This window comes from Peromyscus californicus, unplaced genomic scaffold, assembly GCF_007827085.1.
Source record: "Peromyscus californicus insignis strain IS unplaced genomic scaffold, ASM782708v3 Scaffold_4__1_contigs__length_199733344, whole genome shotgun sequence".
In the NCBI taxonomy this organism is placed as follows: domain Eukaryota; kingdom Metazoa; phylum Chordata; class Mammalia; order Rodentia; family Cricetidae; genus Peromyscus; species Peromyscus californicus.
The window spans coordinates 93350272-93363042 of record NW_026294562.1 but is presented as its reverse complement, the minus strand read 5'-3'; the positions used below and the strand labels follow the sequence as shown (position 1 = coordinate 93363042).

At 39.5% G+C, this 12771-nt stretch overlaps 1 protein-coding gene across 8 annotated transcripts in view; it reads right to left on the bottom strand.

Moving 5' to 3' along the window:
- The window catches only part of Sbf2 (SET binding factor 2), a 359732-nt gene that overhangs the window by 58894 nt on the left and 288067 nt on the right, over positions 1-12771 (bottom strand). For all 8 annotated transcript variants that reach the window (XM_052713085.1, XM_052713088.1, XM_052713089.1 and 5 more), the window contains 6 exons: positions 10909-11079; positions 8440-8696; positions 6406-6578; positions 5420-5493; positions 3287-3482; positions 865-992 (listed from right to left, as the gene is read on the bottom strand). In XM_052713085.1, the coding sequence (XP_052569045.1) occupies positions 865-992; positions 3287-3482; positions 5420-5493; positions 6406-6578; positions 8440-8696; positions 10909-11079 (999 nt within the window). The remainder of the gene's footprint in view (positions 1-864; positions 993-3286; positions 3483-5419; positions 5494-6405; positions 6579-8439; positions 8697-10908; positions 11080-12771) is intronic.

The following is a 12771-nucleotide window of genomic DNA, read 5'->3' as shown; positions in this document are numbered from 1 at the left end:
GCAACATTGAAGTGTAGGATTCCTTGGTAGCTGAACAGTAAGAATATCCCTAGTAGTTGAGGCTGCAGGTGATGTGAGAAAGGTTCAAGTTCTAAACCAGCACAGGAATGTGCTGAAGAGCACAGGAATGATGAGTTGAGGCCCCTCCACTAGGAAGAGAGAGGCAAGCACTGGATTCTTGGGAGTCTGAGAAGTCAGCAACAAGAAGCAAAGAACAGGAAAATCAAACTATTGTAGACATAAACTTTCAAAAAGAAACAATGAAGGAAAGGTCCTTTCTCCACACACAGTGTGTATCATTGTTTCTACAGGTTTAGTCAGTCAAGAGACTTCTCGGAAAGTCACCGTTTCATCTGTAGCCATTCAGTCATTCCTAACAATAATGTCTTAGCTCCAGCTAAACTTCTCAGAGTTTCACTTTTCCCACAGAAAAGCCATAGACTATTTCCTTCTGAAACAGAGAATTATTTTTACCTAAAGTTTTATCAGCAGGAGTTGAGGAATAAGTTGTTAGAGAACAAGAGCCATTGTGTATCTGACTGACAATTTGTTGGCTAAGGGAATGCTGAAGTGTAGTGTCAGATCCAAAGCCAAAGCCAACCCTCCCACACACTCACCTTCTTATGCCCAGCCACTAACTTCTGACCCCATGACCACAGAAAAAAGATACATCACTAGATTTATACAAGATTTTTTTACTAGAAGGGTTTTCTTTCTTGATACATGTTGATGTGTATATGGAAATATGAAGTTGAAAATACTCTAAAAACACTGTGTGATTTGGGTTTTGAGGTTTTAAATTAGGGACACTCAAGTGATAGAGTCTATGCAAGTATTCTAAAATCTGAAACATGTATGGTGTACCTGGAAAGATGCTGATGTAATCTGCAGCCCTTCTTGCATGTTCTGCTGTAACTGGTTCTGCATGGTTATCTTCTTCTCCTTGGTGATGGAGGCAATGGGAAAGCTCCGCACAACTGTCTGTTCACCAACTGTAGGAAGACAGGACACAGATTCAGCAACAGCACTTTATAGCTAAGGTCTAGAGTCTCTTCTGAAGAAATGGATCATCAGATGACAATCCCAGGGATGCAGTGAGAGAAAATGCCAAGATTCTAGAATCTCACTCAGTAGGTTTTTTTTTAAAGACAATGTCTCTTATGCTGGGTGTGGTAGCACTGGCCTTTATTTAATGCCAACACTCAGGAGGCAGAAGTAGGCAGATCTCTGAGTTTGGAGCCAGCCTGGTCTACAGAGTGAGCTCCAGGACAGCCACGGCTACACAGAGAAGTCCTATCTCAACCAACCAACCAACCAACCAACCAACCAACCAACCAAACAACCAACCAAAGCAACAACAACAACAAAAGAAAAAAAAAAAAGACAAGGTCTCTCTGTGTAGTCCCAGCTGTCCTGGGACTTACTATGTAGATCAGGTTGGCCTTGAACTCACAGAGATCTGCCTGCCTCTGCCTCCAATTGCAGGGATTAAACGTGAGTACCACCACACTCAAATCATTTATTAGTTTTACTGTACTGCAATTCACTCCTAAGAGATACTATTTTTTTTTAAGAGTACAGGAACTGAGACATCTGCCCATCCTCATTGTTTCTATCTCCTTTACCTATTATATGCATATAAAACCACCTGGCTTAAGGCAGTCATACAGGAATGGGCTTTATACAATAATAAAGATGTGTTCTTCAATACTGAAAGGAAAGCCAAGATAGTTAATGCAATGATAAAACAAAAGAGAACATATTTTTTGGGGTAGGGTGGGGGAGATAGTTTGTTACTACAGGTTGCCCACAAACTCATGATCCTCTTGCATCATCCTCACAAGTGCTGGGACTATAGGCTTGAGCTAGCATGTCTGGTAAAATAATGGACTTTTAAAGTCTGTTTCCATATGTAGTAAAAGGTATTTGTTACATTTCAAATCCAGGACAAATGGCTGAGGTGCCTATTTAACATATCAAAGTGGACTGCCAGGTTCTCCCAACAACCCTCAGTCCCTACTAATCACAGGGTCCTTCTGGCTTGCATACCCTTCCCCCTACCCTGAACTCTCTAGTTCTTGGGGCTGGGCTGCTCCTACCTATATAATCCAGACATTCTGGTAACCCACCCCTTTTGTACTTTTGGCCTCCTGGATGCTGTACCTGGTTCCCCTCCCCTTCCTCTCCCATCTCCCCATATGGCCCAGCTTAGTCTGGTCATGTCCACCTTGGACTCTCCCAGATGTCCCTGCCTCTGACTATGCTCTCCTAAATATTTATAATAAACTTTATCCTCCACTATACCTAGGAGCAGTAATGTTCTTTCCTTTTTCTTTCTTTCTTTTTTTTTTATTCACTATTGTCTAATGGTTCTTCCAGAAAGCCTTTGGAACATGAGACTAGATGTGTGTCCAAGAGTTTAAGAAACTGAAACATTTTATAAAACAAGAATGTGAGAATACAAACTACCTGTGGGTATGAAGATATGTCTAGAAAAGAAGTATCTTGGCCTTCTTTGTACAGTTTCCAGGTCTCCATTGGGAGGATGCCACACAAATACTACTGTAACATGTGAGTAATAACTCCTCAGTTCAAGTACAGATAATTCAGGGATTTGAGCACTTTAGAAAAGGAGATAATCTCTATGCGCTAGATGGATAGAGAATAATTTCTGCAAGATGTAGGCGGGAAGGCAAACTTTGAAGAGAAGATAGGGTTTGAATTTGCAGAGGGAAGAGGGAAGGCATTTTAGGCAATGTGATAGATAACAGGACAGACATAGCAATGAAGGCCTCATAGCCAGTGAGCCAGAGCAGACTAGGATTATTGGATTTAGAGGCTTATATATTTGTTCACTATCCTCAGAATTCCTCATTCTCTGGATTTGCCAATCTCCCTCCTGAAAAATTCTGACTATCCACTTATTAAGTTCATATCCAGAGGCTAAGCAAAGCTGGGATATATATTCGATTTAAGTTCTAATACATATTAAATAACCTAAGCCTATATAATGCATGGAAACCCCTCAGGTTTCAATGTGTTAGAAATTTAAAAAGCAATTATTAAAAAAAAATAAAAGTGTTCTCTGACAGAAAATTTTCCTAAACTCACATTTTAATTAACATTAAAACTGCAGAGAAAAGACAACAAAATGAGATTTCAACACTAAGCCTGCCTTTTTTCTTTTCTGGGTTTGAAAAGATATGTAAATCATTGTGCATGGACTGAATAAAATCTCCAGTGCCATACAGGGATCCCTGCTCTGATGGCATGTGCTGTGTCATACCTAGCTGGTCATGTGGTGTCCCTCGGAAGAGAATTCTGTAAGTGGTAAGGAACAAGGCGCCTTCTGCGGGCAGGAGCTGAGGACCTCCAAGGAGACCTCCAGTGGCTTCTTCCCGACCGTCAGGATCCAGCAGGACTCGAAGACCTTCACATACAATTTCTTCGCCTGGCAGCAGAGCTGGTCGAAGAATCTTGGGCTAAGAATAGGTAACTGTTTAAAAGCAACTCTTGTGGGGTTTCCATCATTTAGTTCCAGGTTACTTTTTCACAAATAATCTGGAAATCCTGAGTCAACCCAAGCCTGACTGGGAGGAGGCAGACCTGAAGTTTCTAAGTCCAAGTATGAAAAGATTCTTTACAGCATTGCTTTTTAACAGTAAAAACATAGGGAAATAACTTGAAAGTTTGCAGTGTCCATTCAAACAACCATTTTACAACCTTTTATAAAATGAAATGTAAAAACACCATTAAGAATATGAATAACTGATAAAGGTGGTGCTAGGATGGCTATGGCAGAGACAAGGGTGGGAAAGGAAGATATTACATTGCACATTTCTTTTTACCTAAACTTTACATAAAACAATAAATACTATATTGTAAATGAAGAAACAAATACTTAAATGGGTTTGTTTTCTGTTTGTTTGTTTGTTTTCTGGAGAAGGGTTTCTCTGTGTAACAGCCTTGGCTGTCCTGGAACTTACTCTGTAGTCCTGGCTGGCCTCAAACTCAAAGAGATCTGCCTGCCTCTGCCTTGGACAGGGTTTCTCCTGAGATTAAAGGTGTGCCCATCATGAGGTTGGCTGTGAACTCCTCGTCCTATGGCATCCACTTCCTAAGTGCTGAGACTACAGCTGAGTGCTGCCACTCTGGCTCCATAGTTAGCTTCTGTTGTTTGTCCTGGCTGGCCTGGCACTCACTATGTAGACCAGGCCAGCACTGACCTCACAGAGATTCACCTGCTCCGGTTTTCTCAGTGCTGCGCTGCTATGGCTGGCCATGGATTTATGTTTTTTAAAAAAAGGGTTAGACATTTTGGCCAACTAATGAACTTTACACATGAGAAATTTAGCTCAGTGTCCAGTATAAGAGGAACAACATGGTAAGATTCCTCTTGGGAGATATGGGCAAGGAAAGAAATCATTCCTCTTGAACATCTGTTTTTCAAAAAGAAATAAAAAACTACCTAAATCAGCTGGGCATAGTGACACATGCCTTTAATCCAAGCACTGGGGAGACTGAGGCAGGTAGATCTCTGTGAGTTTGAGGCCAGCTTGGTCTACATAGTGAGTTCCAGGACAGGTATAGTCAGAGCTATATAAAGGGACCCTGTCTCAAAAAAAAAAAAAAAAAATCAAAACCAACCAACCAAACAAAACAAAAACCCCAAACAAAAAACAAACAACAATAAAAAAAAAAAAAAACAACCCCCCCAACCCAAATCAGCACTATTCTTTTTTCAGGTTCTAGGAATCTTAGAACTAAATTCAGAAAACAAAGACTATTATATCTTAAGCCACACAAGAATTGCTGCTCCTACCTGTGTGGCTTCTGATCACTCCTTTGGGTGTAGTTTTAATAATTCTGTCAGAGAGCTGAGGGCCCGAATTCTAGTCTGCAATAGGCATGAGGCCAGTAGCAAAGTAACTATCTGAGTGGCTTCCTCAAATACAGATTTCTAGGTCCCAAGATTTTCTAATCCAGGAGACCAGGGATGCCAAATCCTTAATTTCCTTGATGTTTGTTGTGGACAGTCAGATTCAAGAATCCAGTACTTTTATGGCAACTGTTTAAATCTTTTCTTTTCTTTTTATGGGGGTGGGGTGGGGTGGGGGCAGGTATATAAGCCCTGAGATTGTGCTTGGGAATTAGAATTAATCATAATTTATGACCTCTGTTTAAAAGTAGAGTTAACAAGAGGTTATTATTGTTCTTTTGTTGAATCCCCCCGCCCCAAAATAAAACCAGCATTCGTATTTTAGTTTACAAAATTCTGTATGGCAAACTCCCCAGAACCTTTAATGCATCATTAAACTGTCTGGAAACAGCTGAGAAGGTACTGTCTAGGGCACAGAAGCCCATTGCTGCTGTGTTTTGAAAGGGCTGTTGCACCTTGAAAGCAATGTGGAGTAATTACCTTCTGGATAGGTGGAAGTCTTCTACTCTCTCGATGTACTGCCTCTAGGGTCTCAATGTGCATAGCTACAATTCCTAGGATGAGTCAGAGTATTCAAAAAGAAAGAAAATAAACCAGGGAGAACAAAAGCAAATTTCAGATATTTTGAATGAAAAATTAACTGAAGTTTGACAGTTTCTCCAAAAGTTAAAATATAATAACCATATAATCCATAAAATTCTATTCCTAGGTATATACCTCTAAAGAATTGAAAATAAGTACTCAAACAGATACCTGTATGCAAATATTCATAGAATCACCATTCACAAATCTTCAAAGGTGGAAAAACCCATCTCTATTGACAAATGAATGGTTGAACAAATAACATATATCCATAGAATGGAATAGTATTCAACCATAAAAAATGAGTGAAGTAACACATGGATGAACCCTGTAAACATTATGCTAACTGAAAAAAGCTAGATACAAAATTTGAAACATATGATTCTACCTATGTAAAATTGCTAGAGCAGAAAAGTTCATGGAAACAGAAAGCAGGTTAGATATTTCCAGAGGCAGGAACTGAAGAAACAAAATTTATTACCTAATATTAGTTACTGAATATCTATTTTGAGTGACTGAAAAGTTTAGGAAATAATGGTGATTTATAGAACACTGTGAATATAATTAATGCAACTCTTATGCTATACACTTGCCACAATGTAATAAATTTTTAGAACCTGTCCTGGTGGCACAAGCCTATAATCCCAGTACTTGGGAAGCACAGGATGGGGATCAGGAAATCAAGCCCAGCCTCAAGGCTAGCTGGGTACACTGTGAATGTGAGGTTACCATGGGTTATACAAGACCTTGTCTTAGAAAACAAAACAACAATAAAAGAAATAAAAAGCAAATCAGAGAAAAGCAAGCAGTAGCACAGGCATTATGTTGGGACTTAACTACCTGCAGCACTTTGATTCTTTAGCCTCTGTGAAGTGATTGATTACCTGGTATCATGCAGTGGAGACTCCTGATGTGGTCCTGAGTCACTCCACTCTCTGTACAAACCTTGTCAATAAATCGGGCAATGAACCTTACAACGGAGTTGGCAACATCATTATTTTCTGAATCTTCAAACCCACTCTCTGTATCATAGCTCTCAGCTACACTTCCTGCAATACTAAGAGAGCCAAGGAAAGAAATCATGGCCAGGCTTCAAAAAACAAAACAAAACAGAACAAAACAAAACAAAACAACCCCAGACAGACAACATCATAGTCCCTTTACAGAGGAACTGAAACTTAATAAAAGAGGTGTATACTCAATAGGAGGGACACACTTAACTGTGTTTCTTTCTGTAAGTGGCAGGTGTGAAATAGTACGTTCTATGTGCCTACATTTAAACATCGTCTATTGGACTAAGTTTTATTCTTGTAAGCAATTCCTTCTATTACTCTCCCAAAAGGAACTTAGAAACCACAGAAATTAAAGCAAAGGAATACTGTGTCATTTATTATCTGCTACCAGAACCTTCTAAAACACTTGTCCTTCCAAGTTAATCATTACAGATAGGCAAGAGGAATGTGGCTGATCCTAGTGACTGTGGAACATGTACCACGGCAGGCAGAGTAAATGAACCCTTTTGAGAAACCTACATGTTCTTCCACATGGAAGACTACAACTTTTATGACCCTTTCTCTTGCCAGAATTATGAAAATATGTCAGACTGTGATATGGTGGAATAGTGTGGAAGGCTGATAGGATGATCACAAGCTTGAGCCCAGCCTAGTGAGATCTTGTCTCCAAAAACCCCAAACTCAATACCACACCCCCATAAATCAAAAACAAAAATAAAAGAGAAAAGAAAAAGGGAAGAAAATCAAGTTATGGAAAACACCATTAAGAAAAATAAAACAACCAATCAGAGTAAACAATAATAAAACCAATCTGGAGATTGTTAAGATTAAGAGAGCAAAGCCTATGTGACGGGTAACACTTGATTAAAAATCTAAAACATGGGAGAGACTCTAGGACTACTGCAGAGAGGGTATTCTAGACTGAGGGAGTAGGAAGCAGGCAGCACAGTCTTCCGAGTGTCTGAGGATGAGTACAGTAGAAAGGCCAGGCTAGCTGACAAAGAGAACGACAGGCAGAAAGATTAGAGTCATAGCCAGTGTACAGTTCTTACAGGCCTTGCAGGTCATGGCAAAGACTCTGGACTTTACTCTTGGGACATGGGAAGTCACTGGAGAGTAGAGAGGAAGACAAGGTTGAGGACATTATGCTATGGCTTGAATATGAAATGGGCCCTACATTTTATGTATTGGGAGCTTGCTTACCAGCTGGTGGGCTTCTGAGGAGTCATTAGATTTGGATGGCCCTCAACTATTTATAATGACGGTTCTGTTGGGAAGGTGGTAAAGAGTAGGAGGTGGGAAGAGAATGTATGTATCCTTATGACCACTCTTGCTTTGGTCCCTCCCTATAATCCCTTCTCCCTGTCACAAACTTGTTACCCTGATGTTCTGTCCAAGCTCATGGGCCAGATAATAATGGACTGAACTGTCCAAAAACAAGTACTTATTTCTTCTCTTATTTCTCTCAGGTATTTTGGTCACAGCAGTGAAAAATAATGCATACACCATAACTAGACAAATTCTATAGATAAATTGAGAAACAAGAGGACCAAGAAACAATCACTTCGACAAGAAGTTGCTCGCCAGTTATTTTTCAGAGCACTTTGCTTCAGCAGTTTCATGTAACTAACTGATGGGCCACATCAGTAGTAACAGACTTTGCCAGATTAGGTCATAAGACAAAAGAAAGTGTGTGTGTGTGTGTGTGTGTGTGTGTGTGTGTGTGTGTGTGTGTGTGTGATTAAGTAGGATGAAGGAAAGTTTTGTTTGTTGGTTTGTTTTTTAACAGAGGGCTGAGCAAGCTACAGATGGGAAAATTCTGAAATATATCCAGCAGTATTTGCTGTTTCTGCTGAGACATGATTAGCTCTGAGAAGAGGAGGAGCTGTGTGCTCGTCTTGGTACCTGTTTGTGACAATGCTGTTGCTCCCACTTTCCCAGTCTCCTGGAGCCGATGCTCGAAGGAGTTTGTTTTTACTTGTGTCGAGTGGAACTAGCAGGTTGACCATGAGGTTTGCAAAGTGAATGGCCTGACTGAAGACGGTGCTTTCCTCGTGTTGCACCAGCTCCTGCTGAGTGGACTTGCTCAGAGTAGGCCAAAGGCGAAGCTGCTCGGCTGCCAAGTCCATTGCTGTCTTCTCCTGATACTGGCCGTCAGGAAGCTTAACCCAGAAGATAAAGCAAAACAAGCCAAAGGTGAGTGCCCGTCACTGCGCGTGTGCTCCACAGACATGGAAGGTGCTGAAATCTGTCCATGTCTTAAATCTAGGTCTTCTCTTGGGATATTCTGTATCTTTTAGTATAATTTTTATCAGTATATACCATTTTTAAGGAAAATATGGAGAAAACGTTTAAAAACCGGGAAAATGGATCTCCTTTTTGATTTTGAGAAAGGATCTCATCTTGAATTTGCTGTATAGCTGAAATAGCTGTGAACTCCTGATCCTCTTGCCCTCACCTCCCAAGTACTGGGATTATTGTTGTACGTCAGCATGTGGGACTCAATCTCTTAAAAATCATGGGAAGCATTTATTAAGTACTTGTATCCGCAGAGTGAAACTCAGCATAACAACCAAAGGACACTGCAGTCTTTACCCCTGGCCTACATGCCTTTGTTGGCACCACACGGCAAACTCAAAGAAGCAGTAGCAAAATACAGACGCAGGTTTCTCACTAACATTTCACTGTTTACACTTCACTCTGTGGCTTTACCTCTTTGAAGCTACTAGTTACAAGAATTAACATGGATTTCCCATAACTGCCCTTACAGGAATACTTCAGTAGTATCTGCTAAAACTATTGTTTTTTTCTTTTTTTCTCTTTTGCTCTTTGAGAGGAAATGGAATGATCAAGGTCACAAAAAGTATAGGTAGATCTCCTTGTAATGTGATAGTCAAAAATTATCACATACACACATAAGTAGATAACTGGGATTTTAAAGATAGGTTTCCTAAAAGGCTGAAGAGAGAGCTGGTCATAGCAACTCACATCTGCATAGTATTTTATCTAGCCATGGAGAGCTAAAACATACATTGTATCTAATCTAGGGCTCAGGGTTAGGACTCTTTTTCAGAAGGAAGGACACAGCAACTGTGACACAGCTTTGTAGATATATCAATGTCAGCAAATCCCAGCTGCTTAAAAATTGACAAAGGCATCCATCCTAACAGTCTGATTATTCCTGGGTGTGGCCCCAGAAAACAGTCTCTGCATCTGCTACAAGTTATACCTTAAGTGGTGCATTTGGTGTTTCAACAACAACAACAAATGTGAATATTAATTAAATTAAGCAAACAATTCACATTTGTACAATAACAATCAGACACATGTCAATGCTATTTGTTATTAAAGTTTCTACTCTTCTACTTAATAATAAACCAATAATTTGTTTAAGATGATGAAGCACAGATGTATTTGAATATGACTGCGTAGCTTCTCTCAGATGCCTAGGATAATCCATCCTATCTAGAGATAAGTTAAAGTGTAAGATGATGGGCAGAATCTGCAGTGACATATTCCCCAAAATCTCCAGTTCAAAAGGTTGATCTTAAAATTACTCTTAAGTAAATCTACATTGAGTCTTTAGGCTGCTTTAAGTTCAGTTCATGAGGATGATGACTTCTAATACTTACTACTTAAGAGTGTGCCAACAGACATGAAAATCTTACAATAGTGACAGCTACATATTTCACCAATGAGGAAGTGTAGGGGTAATGTGATTAGTCAGTATAAGAACAGAGAGCTAGTAAGTGACATTTAAAAACTGGAGTACTTTAATTTTCCTGATATTTAGATACATGTGTATACAGCAAATACTGCTAACACACACACACACACACACACACACACACACACACACACACACACACATAGAATAAATAAAGACAGACGTAGGTTATTGCTGACAAAATTTTAAAAAAGGACTACTGAATTTTACATTTATCTTTATAGTCAGTTATTTCAATTTCTTTTCTTTCTTCTTCCAGTGCTGGTACCTGAACTCAAGGCCTTGAGCACGCTAGGTAAAAACATTCTATCATTGAGCTAAACTAAACTTGGACTTCTTCAAGGAAGTAAGCAGTAAGTAGGCTTATACCTGGGCCTATTTTAGGTTTGTTCCTTCTTTTCAGTTTTCTTCAGTTGTTTTCAAGGAATTCTCATCAAAATATAACAGAACAATTCTAGTGCTAAAGAACTATAGTATGAGGTCATTATTGAAAAATATAATGCCAGAATCAAAGGAAGAAAGACGCTCACCATAGGGCTTGCTAACACTCAGGAACCAAGTAAGTCGAGTCCCTTTGTCCAGGAACATCTGCCTGAGCGTTCCTTAAAGTCAACCCCAACCACACATAAGGTCCTTGCTTCTCTTACCTTCTGCTTCAGATGTGGGGCATGATTGTCTTCTTTTGCTGAGAGATACAGGGAGCGAACCTGCTCCTGTACTGCATTGTAAAAAGTTGTCTCCCAAAACTGCTGATTTGTCCAAATGGGGTGGTCCTGTACACAGGTGTAGGCAAACTGGCTAACTCCAGGGGCAAGTTTCTGCGAGAACATGAAATATCTATCAGCACAGTGTAGGCAGATTATGACAGTTCAGAAGGTCACAGGTGCTATAGTTAATTGTAGAGGTGATAAAAAGATTTCTTTAAAGGCTTAGTAACCAACACTGCACTCATGTTCAACTGACAACTGTAGGCTCTCTATGAAATCCTTTAAAGTCTTGGTTACTTTACCTACCCAAATGAGAATTTTAACAGTAGCTATACTATTAATTATAGAATTAATATAATTCTTTGAATTATAGATTATACAAAAAATATCTACTACTCTGGTGGGTATAGGGTGTGTACTGTGTAGTTATTATAACTGGGATGCATACTAAAATCCAACACAACCTAAACCTAAAACTCTAGTAATCTAAAATTTCTCTTACTTCGATTTATGGTTTTTTTTTTTTAACATTTATTTGTTTGGTGTGTGTGTGTGTGTGTGTGTGTGTGTGTGTGTGTGTGTGCGCACACGCGCGCGTGCTACAGCCTGTGTTCAGAAATTGGAGGACAACCTGTAGAATGAGTTCTCTCCTTCTACTATGTGGATTCTGAGGATTGAATTCAAGTTTTCAGGGTTGCTGGCAAACATCATTATCAACTGATCCATCTCAGTGGCCCAAGAATTTTAATATTATTATTTTTTGGACACAGGGTCTTACTATCCAGCCCAGACTGTTTCAGAACTCTCAATCTTCTGGCCTTAGCCTTATGAGTGCTGAGATTACAGACGTGCATACCACTGTTTCTGGCTAGGATATATTTTAAAAATTCATTAAATAATTCACCACTTCTTAGCAAATAGTAGGTAACATAACAGGGTAGATAAAAAAATTGTGATCCATTTTATCTTCTGTAATTGAATTAATCTTTTTTTTTGTAATCAGAAGTACAGTTTTTGATAAATTTTTTTAAGCAATTTAATAAGCTGAATTCTCTTCTGAAATGTTCAATACTAAAGATCATTACTGTTAAGGTTATATGCATAATTATGCAGCGAAAGTTCATTATTAGGGATGTGTAACACAAATAAGATACCAAGAGAATGCTATGTTTGATGTAATTTCCCTCTTGATCTAGGGCATACCAATCCTAAAGCTAGAGCAAGCACTAGTTATACCAGGAAATTTAGTCTTACACACTTACAAGCAGGGTGACTGTGATTTGGCCTGCAAGAATCATGTGTCATATACTATGCAAGTTCCTTTCAAGACAGGGCTGTGCACTGCCATGGAGGGGACTACCTATAACTATGGTTCCTTCTGTAAGGTGACTATAAACAGATGCCGACCATGTTGGCAGAAAGAGGGGAAGGCCATGTTTGGTTTTCATGATGCCTCATTTGCTCACTTCAGATGCTTTCTTCCATGGGAAATCATGGACAAAATGTGTGTGGTTCTGCCTGTTGTGTTAGCAGAAACTACACTGAATCATGTGTTCCTTCTAGAGTCTGCATAAACACACCCAGTGAGTGGGTTATACATTAGCCCCTTCACATTTTAGATCTTCATGTCAGTAACAGTGCAAAGGCCTATTCTGAACGAGACTTTTTATTTTTTTATTTTTATTTTTTATTTTTTTTTTTAATTTATTTTGCAATACAATTCAGTTCTACATATCAGCCACGGATTCCCTTGTTCTCCCCCCTCCCGTCCCCCTCACCTTCCCCCCCCCCCATTCCCATCTC